General features: G+C 41.8%; 1 protein-coding gene across 7 annotated transcripts in view; it reads left to right on the forward strand.

Moving 5' to 3' along the window:
* Window positions 1-14,843, forward strand: part of mef2cb (myocyte enhancer factor 2cb) — a 68,854-nt gene extending 54,011 nt beyond the window's left edge. For 2 of the 7 annotated variants that reach the window (XM_084946903.1, XM_084946902.1), the window contains 8 exons: window positions 322-465; window positions 3,173-3,353; window positions 4,187-4,234; window positions 8,509-8,681; window positions 9,250-9,273; window positions 10,158-10,287; window positions 10,606-10,741; window positions 11,038-14,843. In XM_084946903.1, the coding sequence (XP_084803029.1) occupies window positions 322-465; window positions 3,173-3,353; window positions 4,187-4,234; window positions 8,509-8,681; window positions 9,250-9,273; window positions 10,158-10,287; window positions 10,606-10,741; window positions 11,038-11,386 (1,185 nt within the window). In that variant the 3' untranslated portion in view covers window positions 11,387-14,843. The remainder of the gene's footprint in view (window positions 1-321; window positions 466-3,172; window positions 3,354-4,186; window positions 4,235-8,508; window positions 8,682-9,249; window positions 9,274-10,157; window positions 10,288-10,605; window positions 10,742-11,037) is intronic. The other 5 variants (XM_084946904.1, XM_084946907.1, XM_084946906.1 and 2 more) reach the window with 5 other exon arrangements.
* Window positions 14,844-19,906: the final 5,063 nt, after the last annotated feature.

Below are 19,906 nucleotides of genomic sequence, written 5' to 3' on the forward strand. Positions count from 1 at the left end.
TGTTAGAGTTCATACCGTGAGCGTTTTTTTTTTTTGTTAAAGCTTTTTTAAAAATTAAGATAATTTGTAGCAAAGATCTCATTACTCTACGCAGTAAGCCAGATTTGTTCTTTGTTTTTTAATTTGATATAAAACCACATCAGTTTAAGAACTTTTCCAAAGTGTTTCTTTTTTTTCAAGATGTCCTTTAATCAGACTTGCATTCGTAAATGAACCTCCTCACACTTCATTACCATTATGTCCCTCCGAAGCTGTTCACCTGGGTTTCTCTTCCTTACCCCAAAGCCCTTCAACTATGTTGTGCAACTGCTCTGTTTGCAGACATTGAGAAAGAAGGGCCTAAACGGCTGTGACAGCCCAGATCCCGACGCAGATGACTCGGTTGGCCACAGCCCCGAGTCTGAGGACAAGTACAGGAAAATAAATGAGGACATTGATCTGATGATCAGCAGACAGAGACTGTGTGTAAGTACTTCTTGTTAAACCCAGAGCCTTCTTCTCACCTTTTCTTTCCTCTCTCTCCCTCCCCCCACATGCTTTCTGTTGCTTCATCCCTGTCATCGTCATCTGTTCCTACCGTCCATCTCTCCGTCCCTTCATGTGTGTGTCTCCCCTCCATCCTTCTCTGTGGTTGTGGGACCTGGCAGGCATTGAGCAAGAAGGAGAACAAAGGTGGCGAGAGCCCCGAGCTCGAGTCTGCGCTCATCCTCACCCCGCACACTGAGGAGAAATACAAACAGATTAACGAAGAGTTTGATCACATGATTAAAACTCATAAGATACCTGTAAGTACTGGGTTATACTCAGCAGGCTGACAAAATGCTGACTGGCAAGTAACTGTTGCGCTAACCCAGCTAACCACCATTGTTTGGAAGCAGACTAATTACACAAAGTGAGAGTGAGAGTAAGATCGGGGTAAAATTGCACTCTGCAAAATTACAGATCTTTGAATTTTCCTGTTTACAGTAGAGGAATGGTCCTTTAATTTGACATGTCTGCAACCATAACTAGTAGGCACGTTTGCTGATTTAACAGCATAGTTTCTTTTATGACAAATTTTAACCTCACCCGGTTCCCACCTTGAACCCGCTCTACCCATAATGCCTTGCCTGGCTCTCAGGAGAGGTGTGGTCTGCATGCGCTTTTCCTTTTCCTGCACCAAAACCCAGTGGTCTGTGACCTGCAACAACAGGGACAGACAGTGTTGGCAGTGAAACAGCTGCAGGCATTCGAACACTCTTAATAAGCACGTCTTCCTAACTCAAAAAACTTGCTTATCTCTCCTCAGGCAAACGCCTTTGTAGCTTTGTATATGCCTAGATGTGTTATCTGCTGGATTTATATTATGTAGTGTCAACTTTACAGAAGACTTTAACCTATAGCTTGTTGCCAGAAACCACAAAATTGAGGCCTTCTTTCTATATAAACTGAGCTTGCCACTCATTCAGAGAGCACATTATAGAATGGTTAGCGCTTCGGCCATACGGAGCAAAGAGATAATTCCACGGTAAATCACTCAGAGAAGAAGAGTAGTGTCTGAGCCGCGTGGAGTAGGAGGAGATGTGGTTAGAAGCGAGGCAGTGGTTGGTGAGCTGGGGTGGTGCGTCGGGGTGAGGTGGGGTGTGTTTGGGATCGGAGAATGGGTGGGGTTGAGTGGTGGTGGGGGAGATGGAGGGGGTGGGGTGGGGTTCTGCAAACAACAAGTGGCAGTTCAGTGTGTGGTCAGAGTGGCTGCCAAGCACTGGGCCTCTGGATTGCAGGGGACTGTTGAGGGGACTGCGGAGAGAGGCAAAGGAGGAAGATGAGTGAAAACAGGAAGGATGGCACCAGTTAAAGGACAGCTCAGAAACGGGGCCCTTACACCCAGCAGTAGAGTGTGTGTGTGTACACATGCAGAAATGTGCATGTACGGCGACAGCTCACACATTTTTAAATAATAGTTCACCGGGACCAATTAGGTCAAAAACGTCCACCAAAGAGTCAGAGATGGAATAAGTAATAGGGTGGGTGGGAATAAATAAAACAGAACCAGAGACAGACCCTCAAAAAAAAAATAGCATATATAGGTTTTGGCTAGCCACTCCCGTGCAAAGTCGCAGTTAAAGCGAAACGTGGAGAGGCCCATAATGAAATATGGTTAGAGTAATCATCTTTGTACATTGAAATAATATTTGGCCTGCCAACAGAACATTAGCAGAGGGGAGAAAATTAAAGAAGCTGAGGCACATCGCCCACTTCCACATGAGCCAGGCTGATGATCTCCCTGATGCACTCCCTCCATGGCTCTGAGACACATGGCAGTAATTTAGGGCGCTATTTTCTACTTCCTAAAACTAACAATGCAGGATCAACCACTTCCAGGGCACTCCCAAGGTTAAACCCTTATGCCAAGTGACACAATAAAAATGACAAACTAGATGCCGGAGGCTTTTCATGTTCCTGGTGAGACTATTGACTGATCTGAGTGCGTCACTTAAAACACTTTACATAAGCTCCATATGATCTGAAAATAAGTGATCCCCCATTGTGTTCTCTTGTGCCGTTTTACTTTTGCAAGATATTCTGCAGGCTTGTTAGTGAGGTGAAGATAGACTGAATTATCTTAAGCACTGGGACAGTGGAAAACGATTGGCTTTGTTCCCTGTGAACCACAGCCTTCCATTTTTTTATGTGTGACTGTAATGACTTCAGCATAATATTTCCTTTGGTCAGCCTTTTGACTTTACAATGGCAAATGTTACAAGATGTCAGGGCCAGCACTTGACTCCTGCGTAAAGACATTAGTAGCCTCCAAAGTAACTCGATCACACTGAAATGAAAAAGTACCGCCAGTCCATTTATATAATCACTGAGGCAATTTGAGTAACTCTGAAAGGAGTTTTCCTTTTGTCTTTCATGCAATGCTGCTTTTGCCCAACTCTGCTATCTTGTATTTTTATTCTTTGCTGTAAGGAGTCCTGTACAGTTCATCTGTCCATTAGTCCTATTGAACTTCACTCTTTAAGTTTCTTTGTGTTCCTGGACTATTTCTGACCTGTCATGCTTTTTTCCTCTCTCTTTCTTTCTGTTTGTCTCATACTTCGAAAACCTTGTTTTATAACAATTCAAGCATCAGAATCATTGCAATCTTTAGTCTAATCACACCCATGTTTATGTCTCTCTATCTTCTCAGCAGGCCGTGCCCCCATCGAACTACGACATGCCCGTGTCCATTCCTGTTAGCAACCAGAACAATCTCATTTACAGCCATCCCGGTGGATCCCTAGGCAACCACAATCTGTTGCCACTGGCACACCACGGCCTACAGAGAAACAGCATGTCTCCTGGAGTTACACACAGACCCCCCAGTGCAGGTAATACAGGTCGGGTCTCGCACGCACTCATGCACCCATGTACATGCTGTTATCCCATCTGTCTATCTTCTCAACTGTGTGTACCTGTCTGTCATGTTAATAGAGGCGCACATAGAAATGTGCAATTTATTTTATGACAGCTACCCACAATTTTCCACCTAAAGGCAGTTAATGATTCCTAAGTCGTCCCCTCCCACATATATTCACATATTGCCTGCTCAGTATTCTGTTCAAAGTGAGCTGATGATTTAATGCAATATAAAATCCCAAGCCACAGGCCTGCTGATTTAGTGTTCTGTTGTACACACAGGACGTCTGGCCTTATATATAGGCACCGAGTTGCTGGTGACATAAGCAAATTGGGCCTGTTGGTTTGTTATTGTTGTCCAAAGTCCTTTTTTTGTCCCTTTGGTCTGAAGGCTGCTGCCCACACCCTCACCCTGTCATTACAACTGGATGCTAGAAATGCCAGCGCAAACTAAATATGAGTTTTGGCGCTTGCAGCATCCATGCCAAACCGCACACGCTCTGGACCCTCCCACTCATCCACCTCTTATGCCTTAAAAATAATAATGTGTCATTTTTCTTGGACGGCAGCTTAATGCATCCGCTCGTAGTGTCCAGTTGCTAAGCGTGTTCAAGTTGGAGCGGGAAGCTGCGCCGCTTCTGGTGTCAGTGCACATATGACGGCCTGACACGCGCGCACACACACACACACACAGCACATTGTGATTAAACCGAGCGAGAGACAGAAGGTGCAGTGGAGCCAGTGTGGGTGTCTATCCTCTAATGGGTTTCTCTCGTTTTGCTGCGCTCTCTATTTCATCTTACAGGTGGCCTCATGGGTGCCGACCTTACCACTGGCGCAGGCACCAGTGCTGGTAAGAAAGCCCTCCTCTTCTCACACACAGATGTCTGCTAACATGCACACACACATACACCCACTCACACACATACATGGCACCCACTCACCCACTTGGGGCCATAAAATGCATGACTAACACTAACCCAAACCCAAGTGGAGATTTTGTCCATGATGTGTTGAAGTTAGTGGTCGTGGAGTTCATCTGGGAATGTTTGCTCAGTGCCTGGGCTGTGACACATCCTGCCTGTGTTCATCTATAAAATGGTAGAGCAAGTGGGGGGAAGAGAAGTAAAATGGCATTATATCCTGAGGCAGCAGATATAACAGAGATATTGCTAGATTCTTTAATGTACACATACAAATTTGTCTTGTTGTTTCTGTCACCTCTCGGATTTCTGTCTAGAACCAAATTAATTCAGTGTTTAGAGAGTGTCACGGTGGGATAATGATCCTGCCGGTAGCTCAGCAACACACATTTGGGAAACACGTGTAAAGCATCTTATGTGTTAACTTCTGTTTGTACATGGGTTTGTCCCTGAGGACATGTGAGGCCCGCGTTTATAACAAAGAGACTCCCTTTTAAAGGGTTGAATTTTTACGACTTCAGCGTACGGTGCAGAGTGTAAAAAAGAGAGAATTGGGGGCGTCAGTGGGTCACAGCTGGGCAGCCTTGTCTGGCCCCCGAGGCTCTATCACAAGGGGTCAGTGCCTGGTTTCTCTGTCTGGACAGTCATCGCACACACAAACACATACGCGCGCACAACAGGCCCATTTGTTGTGGCGTGTGTTCCATTGACTGCGTTTTGCAGTGCATCCTTCAAAAGTAGCCTTTGTGTCACTGCGCTGAAGGAACAGAGGCACTCTGTGAGCGCTGCGCGTCGCTCAGCAGCGGCGAAAAACACAACGTGGAGAGAGAGTCATGTGGGAGCTGAAAGATTCCATTCAGTGCTCTCTTAAATCTCATCTGGGGTGGAGTGGGGGGGGGGGGCACAGTGATGAATATCCACCAATGGTGGAAGCATGTGTGCAAAGGAGAAACAGAGGGGGGAACACAGATGGAAGTGTTCTGCGAACTCGGTCAGCCATTTTAATGATGTTCCTCTAAAATCATCAGTATGAAGTGGCACAGCCACTGTGGCACCTCGAGGACTGTTTTAACACTCCTCTTCTCCCCAGTGTAAGTTTTGATAAGATGATTGTACGAGTGGCCGTCTGCCCCGTGTATGTGTCATCAGTCATGTGCCCTAAGTAACATAAGAGGAGCCTTAAGACACACAGAAACACACAACTTCTTTTGTGCTTCTATGAAAGAAATAAAAGAAATACCTCGGCTGTTTCTCTCAGTGCACAAAGATATGCTGCGTTGAGTCATATCTGTACATAATCCAGTGGATCATGCCTGTATATTCAACTGAAACAGATCTGCAAATCAGCCACATGAAACCCAGATGTGGGGGGTATATTCAAATCACAAAAGTTCCCCTGGTGATTCTAGTCCAGGTGTAAATAGGACATGTTACTGAAGGGCTGAGTCATCGTAGCTTTCCTATGGAAAGTTTTCATGCCTACATCTAAGCATATGTTTTGATCTGTCAATTTGCATGATGAGAGACAGAATGTGAGTTGAAAGAAAAAAAGAGCACTCAGGAAAGAAGTCCGGATGGAGGCCTCGGCTTGTGAAAACCTTTCCACCTGAATGCGCGCAATTAAGCAAGTGTCATCTGTCCACACGCTTCTCACCAAAGCACAGCGAGGAATTAACAAGAATCTCCTCTCACCTCTCACTCTGCTCGTGCCTCGATTCCTCCTTTAAATGAGTTGCATAGAAGGTACATCTCGAGGACATCTCTGATCGCATTCATTCAAGTTTTTTTAAAAAAAGGGAACACACGCGCTCACATATAGTAACTGACAAAAGGTCAAGCTGATGACTGTCTGCTTCAGTTTCGGCACCATCCTACACCAACTGAACAAGTGTGACACCTTTGTTCAGTTGGAGAATTCAGGGTTGAATGCGCGTTTGGCCAAACCGCAACGGAAGAGTGTGTGTATGGGGAATAGAATGGAGCGCGCCTGTTAGACCACAACAGGACATCAGAAATTTGTTCAGTAACAGTAAAATCTACATGAGTTTAACCACACCTCTCCTTTGTGTGTGCGCTTTGTGTGTGTGTAAGATGGAAAAACACAGAGAGAACACTCTGATGGGGGGATGGATGGGGGGGAGTCTTGTCTGTCACATGTATCTCGAAGTGCCCTAGCTAACCATGGAGCCAGATTGTAATCATTCAGCTCTGACCTTAGCTATCCCCCCCAACCACACACACACAACTCAGCAATAGCAAAAAAAAAAACCCTTATTTATCTGAATCTGAGATCAGATATTGTTCTCCCTATATCGAGTTTAACGCAACAGCCAAAAAGACTCCCTGCTGGGCCGTGTTTAATTTTGGTACTTCCTCTAAACAGTTGACGCCAGCCTGCGCCGCACTTCGACTGCGCAAAATAGTAATAGAGGAGGAGAGTGGAAATGAACTCTGGTTATCATCTGTCTCTTTTGAATGCGTGCGCCCTAAAATCAGGTTGATCACGCTGCAGAATAGAACGATTTGAGTCACAGTTCTCGCTTCATTAGCTTAATTGGCTTGTGATTCTACTTTTGAAGTGCTAAAGGACTGGCCTGTGCCACTCATGATTAAAGTCATCCAGCATATAATTGACTGGACTGCAGCCATCTCCACAGGGTAGCAATACACAGATGTCTGAGTGACTGTCACCAAGATGAAGTCCGTGTCATCTTGACCAAAGTGTGTATTAATGTCTCTCCATTGCTCACTGTCTTTTTGATTCATCTGTACAGAAACAGTGATGTACTTCCTGCTGGGTTATTTACTAAAGTATGTGTATGTGTGCTGGGAGGGTGTGTGTTATGTGTGTGTGAGATCTCATTCATCTGTCTCCACATGCACCCACTCGATCTCACAAAGGGCCAGCCATGAGAATGAGAGAGCGGGAAAACTGAAGAGGCAGCTGCCTCTTTGCTAATGTGAGACTGACATTGGAACTAAGAGGGTCCAATACAAAACACACATGTGCATCCATATACGCGTGGCTCGTGCAGAAGCAACGTTTCTCACAGAGCCTCAAGTCATACGGCGCCTATAGCGTGAAACATTGCATAGAGCAAAACATACAGTGACACACAAAGTCTGCGCTAATACCAGGCCTCACGCGTCGGCACACACATCAGCGCCAACAGTAACACAACACTATTTTTCTCGTTTTCTGTCAGGCGGCCTCATTTTCTCTCGCTGCTAGCGGTCGTTTACTCTTCAGATTGTTCAAATTGAGCTTTTGAGACTTTTCATTTCAAAACAACAAAAACCTCGCTCTCAAATTAAACAAAGATCAGCAGGGGAAATTGCCCAGGAAGACATCTGTGACTCATTTTCCCCTGAAGTATATGATTAGGAAATTCATTTATGTCTAACGTATAATTCCTGCCCGTCTTTCAAGTGGGAACGTCCACACAGTGCCCTGTGTTCTACCCCTAGGAAGAGGGAAGGAATGGAAGGGGGGGGGAAGCAGTCTGTGGGATTGGGTTAGAAACAAAGACCATGTTGCTTGCAATAAGTCTCCACTTTCAATTTTTTAATGATGTTGCTAGGACTACCTTTCTTCTTCTTTTTTTTTTTTTTGAGGGAGAAACTGGTGCTGTATGCTTGACCTTCCATGTTTAGAGGAATCCAGGTCTAGTGACAAGAGAAAGGCACGACTTTTGTCTAGAAGAGCCTCAGAACTGTGTTTAACTACGATTTACCCAATCCCTCTGTGGTCTCGCTACCCAAAATTAGATGTTTCGGCAAGATTCGCTGGCTGAAACGGGAACAATATAGCCTTCAGTGACGGTAGCAGAGTTTTAGGGTGAGGTGCTGTCGTGTGGGCACTAAAAACTGGTAATGAAGACGAAAACTGCACATCTGCTCCGCCAGCAGTGTGCACCGCTTCCATGAAGCACCATTTACAAGTCTTCTTTTCAGGACGGTGCGCTAATAAATTTCCTACCACAGGAAGTGAAGATGAGGCAGAAACACTGAAAGGGAGTACAAGGTGAAAATGGATTCCTGTAGTTCATAATTAGGTCACACCGTCACGGACAGCAGGAGTTTTGAGATTCATTAAACTTTTGACACAGGTTTAATAACATGTAAGTGCGCCTTCCTAGAAATACCAAAGGAGAACACTGGTGTATTAAATGTTTCTCTGCCTTTTTCCTGTGCTCTCTCTTAGGAAATGGATATGGGAACCACCGCAACTCGCCTGGTCTGCTGGTTTCTCCAGGTGGCATGAACAAGAACATGCAGACTAAGTCTCCCCCACCCATGAACCTGGGCATGAACAACCGCAAACCTGACCTACGTGTGCTCATCCCCCCTGGTGCCAAGAACAACATGCCGTCCATTGTGAGTAGCGGTTGCATCCCTCTCTCAACCTGCTTCCTTTCCTCATCCACTTTCCCTCCTGCATATCCTGCTACCTTTCTAGGGGTGGGGGTATCCTGTCAGGTTTGGCTGTTATTGTTTATTTCCTTTCATGTCCTCTCTGCTGCTTTCATCCTATCGTATCAGACTTGGGTTGATGAGGTTATGCTTGTGATAATTGTGACTTAAGGTACACATTTCTCTGATTAGTCTTGGCAGCTTGTTAAACCAAAGCCTTTCTTTAAAATGTACTTTTGGCCCAAGGCTGATATTCTGGCAGTTACAGTGTATCACTTCTGCTGTGTCTGTTTGCGAATGCTGATGCTTCTTCCAAAGGTCCCCCTTATTTCTTTTTCTTCCCTCCTATAAATGAGTGTGTTAGTAGAGTTACAATAGCTGTTAGCATCCTCTTTTCACATTAGCTCTGCTTCCGTTGGCTCAATTCCAATGCAGCTCCATCCCTAGATCCACGCCTAGCCACCACCACTTGTGTGTGCTCACCTACACTCACTAATTTGAATGTATTACCCTCCCCTTTCAATGCCATCAGTCTGAGGATGTCGATCTGCTATTGGTAAGTCAGACTGCAACTCAAAATTAGAGATTAAAAAAAAAAAAAAGAACAACCCTGAAACAGTCGAAACATTCTGAAGCTGTCGAGTTTTCCAGTAAAAAAAAAAAAACCCTCTAAGAAGCATAATGATCCTAGAGCGATGCAGTCCCCTGATACTAACCTCTTAATTTGAATCCAGTTTTGCTTTGACTAAAGGGCTTATTACTGCAAGAAAACCCATCCTGACTGCAGAGAAACTTTCACCTTTATTGCTGCTGACTCTGCTGAAGGCCTCAGTGTCGCCTCGTGCGATGTTTTTTGAGGGCACATGGTGCCATCCAGTGGTGTGCCAGAGTAAAAGCAACCTGGCCTTTTTATTTGTATGTGTGCGTGTGTGTATCCATTCCTCCCTTTCTTCCTCATATTTTTTCACCTGCATGGAGAATTGTGCGTTGCACATGTGCAACTCACAGGACTGCTCAGAGTGTAGAAATGAAAGGCAACAAAAGAGTACACTTTCATGTTGCATCAAACCTCCATGATTTTCTGACAAACCCTCCCCTCTGCCTCACTAAAGTGCCTTTCCTTTGCCTTTGCTACCCCGCGTTGCCGTGGAAACCGGCGGTGTTACTATAGCGACAGTAGGCCCTCGGAAAAAGGGTGGTAAATGATAGGGTTGGCAGGGTTCAGCCTTGCCGCATGTCAAGTGATTAATTTCTCCAGAAGTTGGCATCACATTCATTCTTTCAGCATCTGTTGAGTGAAAGAAAGAAATGAAAGAAAGAAAAAAAAACTTTCTCGGTTTATTACTTTTTTTGTTTGTTTTGTCTGGAAGTAGATTTTATGTTCTCAAACCTCTCCCATCTTCCCCTTTTTTCTCTCTGTCTTCTCTTCCTCTGCCACAGAACCAGAGAATAAACAACTCTCAGTCTGCTCAGTCACTGGCCACCCCAGTGGTATCAGTAGCAACTCCTACTCTACCAGGACAAGGCATGGGCGGTTACCCATCTGCCATTTCTACTTCTTATGGTACCGGTACGTTGCCCAGTGTGTCTGTAAACATAGAGTTATTTTGTGCAGTTTGTATAATTTTGCATTACACGCAAAATGACCCATCAAATCCAAATTTATTTTTAAACTCTGTATTGTGTATACCAAGCTTTTCTTTTCTGGGTGCAAATGGGTGTTATACAGCAATCTAACAGCAGAGGGTGATATTGTCCCACCCAGTGACTTGAACACATTCATGTCACAGCAGGATTTACCAGAGCTCCAACTTTGTCTTTTTTTCACTTCATTGAACAAACCATAATGTGAATCTTCCTCTTCTTTTTCATATGTGTTTGCACACAGAGTACTCCCTGAATAGCACAGACCTGTCCTCCCTGTCTGGCTTCAACAGTGGCAGCTCTCTACACCTTGGTTCAATGAGTGGGTGGCAACAGCAACACCTTCAGAACATGCAGCATTCAGCGCTGGGCCAGCTAGGGTGAGTGCACAGAGCTTACTCTGAGGTGTTGTTGGGAAGTGCATGAAGTAACACATGAATTACTCCCAGAGATTTTTTATTTTTTGAAATGCCACACTCATAAATCTACTTTACTGTTCTCAATCTTCACTTGCAAGATCGAACACAAGTGACACCTCACTTTTTTTTTTCACGAGTGTGTATGTATGCATGCCGGCATGTGTGTATGTGTGCGTGTTACGAGCTGACTTTTAAAATCACTTTGTTTCTTGCTCTGTAACTCTGTAACCCCTTTGCGTTTCCTTTCCTTCCAACAGAAATTGTTCTAGCTCTCACTTATGTCAGGGTTCAAATCTGTCCCTGCCCTCTGCTCAAAGCCTCCACATCAAGTCCGAACCTGTTTCTCCTCCTAGAGATCGCACCAGCAGCACACCGGGGGGCTACGGTGGCGGGGTGCCACCTCCCCAGAACCCCTCGTCCCGCCAGGACTCGGGACGCTCCCCTGTTGATAGCCTGAGCAGTTGTAGCAGCTCCCATGAGGGCAGCGACCGCGATGAGCACAGGAATGAGTTCCACTCACCTCTGGGACTGGCCCGGCCCGCCATGGATGAGCGTGAGAGCCCCTCCATCAAACGGGTACGCCTGTCAGAAGGATGGGCGACATGATTGCACTGTCCACTCCTCTGCAGTGCCCCAAGTTGCCCCGAGCTCCCGACAATGCAGCATTACGATGCCCCACAGTCAGCTCCCTCCTCTTCCTCCTCGCACTCGATCTCATGAGTCACTCACCGCCCAACCCCATGGCCTCTCTCCTTTTTTCTCTTTATTGAAGGAAAGCAAAGGGACAACCCTTTCCAAAAATCTGTTTGTAATTTCTTTTCCTTATTTTTTGTTCCTTGTTTTGATTTTGCTGAGTGTGCGTGTGTGTGCGTGTTATACATATTGACATTATATAAAGCAGTTGGGTGTTGTAATGGGGGCTTGGGAGGGTAGTTGTTGTTTGGGATGGGATCTGGGGGTATTTTTGTTGGGGAACTATGCATAAATTGTATTGTGGAAAAAAAAAAGAATCATGTATGCATATATCTTAACGCGTGTAACACGTGTCTACAGATGTGCATATCAACAAATACAAAAAAAAAGGTCAGGTACTCTGTTTCATAAAACGTACTTACAATTTGCCCCAGTGCTATATCAGTGAATAGAGACAAAAAAAAACAACAAAAAAACAACAAAAAAAACCAAGATGAGCGTGATTGTGTCCAGTGAAAAACACCTTAGCACTTGAGTTGGACAAACAATACATGTGTACAGTATCAGTTTCATTGCTATAGACCTTCTCTGCAGTTTTACCTTGCAAAAATGTGTGTTAACATTAGATGATGTCATGTTGCAGGTTCAACGTATTTATGTAAATAGCGGGTCAAAGGGGTAAAAGGGCCTTGGGTCAAAAGTCGCCAGACATTACAAGATTTATTTACTCACTAAATGAAAAAGCTATTATGCAACATTTGAAGGATTGTACAGGTAAACGAGAAAACCCGATGCTAGATGTGTGGAACCCTTGATCGTTTTCGTGCTCCCCTTAAAGAACGGAGTGAGGACCACTCTTTGATCTAAGAGCTATGTCGGCGTAATCAAGAAAATCTCTGGATCTAGTATTAACTATTCAGTATTGATAAACAAAAAAAAGAGAAAAAAACAATTGTACAATACACTTGCTTATATTTTCATATGAAAGGAATAAAATGCAAAGCATTTTTGTGGCTTTTTGTAGTTTCTATAAGCCAGAATGTGTTTTTTGATAGCTTTGCCAATAAGAGATGGATAGTTCACCCAGAGGGGAAATGACAGGGCTTCAAGCCCCAAGCCATGAAAAACAGACTGAGATCCAATGCTTTGCTGAACTGTTTAATCTTTGTAGAGGTTTGTTTTTAAACGTGTATTTCTTATTATATATAATAATGGTAATATTAAGAATCTTTTAAAAAAAAATCTGTGAAATTAACATGCTTGTGTATAGCTTTCTAATATATAAATATATATAATAATGATTTTTTTGTTGGTTTCTTAGTGAAGTTTCTATGTGCTGTTGCACATGTTGTCTGGTTTGTTTCATTTTAACTCTGAACAGGGCTGTTTGGGTGGGGTGTTTAGACTAACCTTAAAAACCAGCTGGAAAGCATTGCCAGGGTTGAAGCCTGAATGCTGAAAAACCTCATTTCTAGTGGAAAATGTCACGAGGCTGAATCTGGAGACCACACAGAAATAAATGTTGACACGTAACGTACACGATTGTCACACTGATGAGGAAATATGACAAAGCCGGAGTCTCCGAATACATTTTTATGCATCCGGATATTTCGTTAGGAGTCCAAATTATTATAATTTAATAATCGCAGTCATAAAACAGAGATTTGACCTCATCGATTTTGAATATCACCTTCAATTTTCGACCCAGTCTACCTTGTGTTGGAGATGTCGCTCAGACGCAAACTGTAAAATCTTCCTTTGAATCGCATTAACGTAATGCGATTTATGCATCGTGATTAAGTACTCTTGTTTTCAAACCTAATTTAATTCTGTGTCGCTCCAGTCTCGAAAACAGGGTTCCACATCCTTTACCACACTGTCACAGACAGTTCAGCGTAAGACACAAAAAAGAACAAACTGATCATGCTGGTATGGGAGAAGCACAATTGTTTATTCTTGATGAATAGCTTTGATTTTCTCTTTTTTAAACAATGAAACTAGCCACATATCTCTCCGCCTCCCACACCCGTATCTGCTGTCACTTAAGTGTTATGATATTTCTATGTGCATATTTCATGCAGGATCACTAGGTTGTTACTGTATACAGTCTGTGTAGTCAAATGGGGCAGAGCCTCTATAACAGTGTTTTTCTTCTTCTTTTTTTTAAACTTCAATAGAAAAAAAAAAGGTTGGGAAAAAAATAAATATGATGTTTCAGGCAGCATAAGTGTGGAGAAACCAAAGCCAGTGGCATTTCTGTGTTGTAAAGTCAGCTTTTATTTTCACATTCATATATGGGGGGTTTTTTGGGGTTTTTTTTGCAAGCATTGAAACAAGATAATAAAAGATTCTGCTTAAATTCAACTGTTTTCACATTTCACTTTCAGTTAGTTATTGTAGCTTTAGCCATCAAACTGCATTGTCCATAGGAATCGTATTAATTTACCTGTTTTCTTGTTCATTTGTCTCCCTGTGCAGCGTATCGAAAAAGGTTACATGGGGAAAAAAACAAAAAGAAAAGGAAAAACGCATTTTCTATTTACAATTTGTTACTTAACTCGGAATCATTCAGGCCCGTGTGAAAGCTGTACTTGTTTTTCACTTCATCAATCAACATTACACACTGCTTGCTCGCTGAATAAAATAATGCCAACATGTCCTGACAGTTAATTAGAGTGCTATAGTTTTGACAGTATTTTTAACCAAAGACATGGAGAAAGCTTGTCTTTATATCTTTGATGTTGTTTTTTCTTCTTCTTCTTTCTACGTTTGTTCAATTTGAAGCCAATTTTTTTTCTTCATCTGTTGATCAGTTGTTCTTTGTCATTACTATATCAGACTAAATGTTGGTACCTCAAAATTGACCCAAGCAGTACCTCAGCTGATTTTTTGATAAGTCACTTAACGTGCAAAGGGGAGACCATTCACCTGTACAGCCATGTGTAATAACAATCGCTTAAGGTCCCAACATTCACATGCTACGGGATTCTTTGTTGCTCCTCTGTGTTTGTGGTTTATTTAAGTTGTACTCAAAAGCTGAAATTAAAAAAAAAAGAGTAATATGTTAAAATACTTAAAAAGTCAGTCTGTAGTATCAATGTAGCTTGTATAAACCTGATGATGGGGGCGGACGTTTGTAACTAAGGTTTTTTGGAATGCAGGAGCGGCTTTCAGCGGCATAAGCTGGCCTTTGTCGCCACTTGAGACTAAGATGGTATTAAATTAAAATCACATCTCTGTAACTCAAGGGACTTGATTCAGCTGTATGTAGTGAAAACGTATGGGGATGAAATAAAAGTCTCCTCTGCAGGAGGGAAAGGCTATTTGTATTTTGCAGAGATTTCAGTAAAGTTACTGGCTTTCTTAGTTATCCTGATGTGACTTGGTGTGATTTCATTGTGTTTGACTTGTTTCTACATGCATCCCATACAGCGATTGCTTTCATACCATGCAGACTCATATCAACACAAAGAGCTTCCATGAGGAAATGGAGAAGGGACATGGTGCCATAGCAACTTCACTCGCAGATAATGTGACATCCACATTTTTTTCAATAGATGCATTTTTATATTTATAATGACAAATAAATAATAATTGAAAAAAAGCAACAGCAACAACATTTATTTAATATTTTAAACAGGTTTTTTTTAACAGTTGGCCTCACAATTACAGTGGCATGTCTTTCTGAGTAGTAAATCAAACTACATTTAAACATGAGAGCACATAGATCCTAAACAATGCAATCACAGTTGTATGCTCCCACACGACAAGAAACAAGGTAAAGGTTTAGGCCTACTCCTGTCCTACTCGCTTTTTCTTCAATAAAAAAAAGTGGGAAAAAACCAAAACAACTCAGAAGTGTGAATCAAAGAAAGAGTGGACAGCTTATTCTATAAAATCCATGACAGTCTTTATTTTTTTCAGCTTTTCTTATAACAGTTATTTCGCAATGACTGACCCCCCAAAATATAGCTTAACTTTGTTGTAACAATTATTGGGTTGTGTTGTTATCAAAACGCAAAAAGATGAAGAAATTTTCCTGACTGTTCATGCATTTTTCTGCAGGCAGTACAGGTCCGTATAGCTTACCTGAAAGAATCACTTTTTTCGAATGAAAATGTAATAACATTAGTGAATACCCATATAGACAGGCACACACACACACACACACAGAAAAAAACAAACGAATTACAGTTTTACAAAAATAAAAAATAAATCCATCGCGAGATTTCGAACATTTTGTAATGCCAAAGAAAACCTTTTGATAGCGTTTTTCTTTTCATTTTTTTCTTCTATATAAATCTCTATTTTTTTTTAGATATATATAATATATGTCTACCGTCTATATTTTCTAAAGGCCCCTTTTCTATCTTTTCTTGTTAGTCTGAAGTCATTGTTCCTTGAAGTTATCGCTTCTTAACGTTAGCGTTATTTATTTATTTACTTAGCACATGCAGAAAAATTGTGAATCGATATGAATAAATATATTTTCCAGGAAGAGAAACGTTGCAGTGGGTTGCTGTGAACATAGGCCTACCTGTAGGATGGTTTCAGAATTATCGAGAAACTAATTGCATTTAGGTTTCGTTTGCTTTTCTACCGTTTTTCCTCCCTACTCGGTTTGTAGTCTACAATTTGGCCGTCGTTTCTTTCGCTGAGAAATATGTGTTTTTTTTTATTTAATAGGTAACAAGAAATGATACAAAAACTTGTCACACGTCATCTATTAATTGCACGTATTTAAAGGTGGCAAATCGAAGAAACAGATTCAACACGTTTTGGATATTGTTTTATTTCACAAGTAATTGCTACATCAGCAACATGTCTACATGCATCGCTTTAAATATGCTTTAAACAATTATGCACGATCTAAAAGTAAAGGAGTTACTCTTTTAAAATTATAGATAACAATGAGGCTAATGCTCCGATGTATTGTACTGACTGCTTCACTTGTGCAGACTGGAGCAGGAGTGTGCAGATGCCGGCAAGTAACAGTTTTAATGTTTACAGCATCTTTATTGACACTGTTTCCTAAACTGTCTAAATGTTCACATTTTCTTTCGCCATTACATTAATACCAGACACACTGAAGTGATTTTGAAGAGTTTTCTACAAGTAACGTGTGAAAGAAGGTTTGTAAGGTCACTGCAGACCAACCATAATGAATTATCTATCAAAAATAATATACTGTGACAGCAGTTTTCACAGTTTTCAAACTGATGCAATAAACCTGAATCTGCAAACGGGCTGCCACTTTTTTGATAAAAAAAAAACAAAAAAAAAAAAAACCTATAGAAATGAAAAAAGGGGAAAAAAAACGAATTGTAAAAAATCAGCGCCTTCAGGGTGAATAAATTCAAATAAATAAATTAAAATCAAGACAGCACTTGTACATTTACAGGGTGGGGGAAACAATATCTAAAATACATTCTTAGCTTAAAGCCCAGTTAGGGCTTCAGTTGCTGCTTTTGTAACATTAAAAGCGAAAGAGTTCTGAGGGCATGTGTGTTTCCAGCATCAGGCTTATTTTAAGATCATGAATGTACATTAAATTGCACGCATGACGTTGGATTGCGCAAGTTCAGTGTGGCGTTGGTAGGAACAGGTACTCGTTCACCCTTGTAGGCTGCCCACTCGTTCACCGTGAGTACTCAAACTAGAAATCACCACTAGATGTCACCGTTTAGCTGTTTAGTCGATGCCCTCACAACCTGGATCTTCCTCACCGTCTTTCTCCAAAAGAAGCTGTAGACCAGACCCTGAATGGTCCCGTGTACTCCACCAGCTGCTTCATCCATTTTTCTTTGAGGTAAGTGTAAATACATAATACACTATTTATTATCATTTAATTCTAACAATTACTGCTTAATATCCGATTGTGAAAACAATGATAATGTGTACTGTGTTGCAAAGAAAAGAAAAAAAACAACAACAACTGTGACATAATAATAATAATAATAATAATAATAATAATAATAATAATGCAGTTTTTCTTGTTACTATAAGAGAAAAAAAAGTTTTTATTTTTGAACACAGCTGCAAGAGAGACCTCGCACTTTTACAGTTTCAGGTATTCAGTTTAAAAATAGCTTGGCTGGTTCTTTACCTTGGAGGTGTTTCATTACGCCAGTTTCTGAATACCGTTTTCATGTGCCAGACAAAGCGCCCCGGGTCCTCTTACAAACTGCATCGTAGGCTGACGTCTACCCTGGCCTCAAATGGGAAAATATGCAATATTTTTATTTTATTTTGTTTATTTATTTATTTTTGTCTTTTCGAAGATCAGTTAATGTTATCTGATCCAAACTGGTTTCGCTCATTGATTTGCTCCCTTTTAAACGAGGATTAAATTCAGCATGTTGAGAACCGAATCACTGCTTCATCTCTCAATAATATATATATATATATTTTTATTCCTAAAAACGACATGCCTTTCGATTTTCTGTGCCCCTACTTGAAATCACATTGTCTCATTTGCTGGGGATCTGTTGTCCTGATAAGACCCGAGATAAAGGCTGTATTATCCACGCAAACAAGTGATTTTACCATGAGGAACAGTGGGAATCCACCATGAAGGTGTCTCTTCTATATACAATTCAAATGAGGATGACGGAACAGCGAATTGATCTCCTCCCCAACTCCGATTACAGAACTGGAAAGTGTAAATGTAAGTTCGTGCTCAGAAACGTAGTGGTCTCCCAATTAAAACGTATAACATCATAAGCTCTTTCTTTTGCTTTGTCGAATTGCGCAGATCCATTTCTTTTTTTTTCTTTTGCCGTTTTGGTTACACTAAAAGGATAACAAGTAAAATAATAAAAGGTTACATTTGTTTAAAAAAAAGAGAAAGCCTCCTTTCCAGACCCTTTACTATAAAAACCTTTCTTCACATTGTCATCATTAAATCACAACATAACTATTACCGCAAGAATCGTTCATTTTGTTCAGGCTATAGCACCTGAGTGAACACTAAACATTCTTAAAATTGACCACTAATCAATATGCTATGTTATTTATCATTTCCAACGATAAAGGCCTACGCGTTACATTTTGGTTTTTGGTGATGGTGATGAATACGTGTGTGATGCAACAAAGGATGATGAATGGACTCCCAAATATTCTAAGATTTTTTTTATAACAAGTAATGTTAGGCTGCTTTCTAGTTAGAAGCCACGCATAGGTGGGGTGACGGACTCTTGTGGCTTTGAATATCTTTACGTGAGCCAGCCTGACCATTGGTGTTGAGTCACGAGCAATTTAAGAATAAGGTTCAATGACAAGGGGAGTAGCCATAGGGGCTGCATCTGCTGTGGCTGCTAGAAGAAAGTTTGACCTCCCAGAAAACGTCCTAGCAACTTGATCGAAAAGTGACCTATAACCAAACACAAATTAACAGCAGCAGCAGCAACAGCAGCGCTGGATTATAACTTGGAGGTAAGTGGTCAGATTTTTCATTTAAGACCCGTGCGGAAACACAATGAATCAGAAAAAGAGGGAAAGGGAGGAGAAAAAAGGTGAAAACTGCGATGTTTTAACGCATTTCTACTTGGTTTCATATAAACATGTGATCATGTTTGTGGATATTTTTCTCCAAGAGCACTTGCATTCGCGCTCTCGTCCCTGGCATCAGCTCTGTGCGCGTGCACGGACACTAAGGAGACAGGCTGAGCAATTGCAACCTAAATGTCAGCGCTGCGTCACTGTTTTTTTTTCCTCACAAACGGGACAGCAGACTTTTTAGTTATTACTTTTCGACACTGTCATTTTCTTGCTCTGAGACAGTCGTATCAGTATCACCTCTAAGCTATCACCTATGCTGAGTGCCCATTGTTTGCCCACTAGAGAGCTCTTTGTTCATGCATGGTGCATTTACGTATTCAAAAGACATCGCCGATTTACATTAAGATCCAGTGTTTTATTTAATTCTTAAGCACACAGTGACGTCGCTATCTTCGCTGTCGGCTTAATATAAGCCAGAATTAGTCAAATAATTTGATTACTGCATTTGAAAAATAAAGGAAATCATCGCTAGGTGCACAGGAGCTCTGCACAGATCTAAACGGTCAAAACATGAGGAAATGCGTCGCAATAAACAGCAAGCAAGAAGTGTGTAATGCAAATCTACCCTCTGAATATGCATCAATATTAAAAATAATACGCACACCAGAGCCAACGGCGTCGGAGAATTGAGAATGGCGGAGCGGGTCGTCTCATTACGCATGGGCGGTTTTCCACGCAGGAGCCTGGGTTCTCCTTCTCTTCATGTTTCCCTTTAATTCTGTCCTGCTCACATTAGGGAAGCTTCTTTGGAAGACAAAACAAAGCTATGTTGGCTTTCAATACGGCAAAGCACCAAGAACAGGCTGAGGGGAAATACTCCGACTGCGGCCGGGCGGACTATGTAGTAAGAGGGATTTGCATATTTTGATGCGC

This window comes from Perissodus microlepis, chromosome 12 (genome assembly GCF_051167445.1).
Source record: "Perissodus microlepis isolate ML-2025 ecotype Zambia chromosome 12, ASM5116744v1, whole genome shotgun sequence".
Classification (NCBI taxonomy): Eukaryota; Metazoa; Chordata; class Actinopteri; order Cichliformes; family Cichlidae; genus Perissodus; species Perissodus microlepis.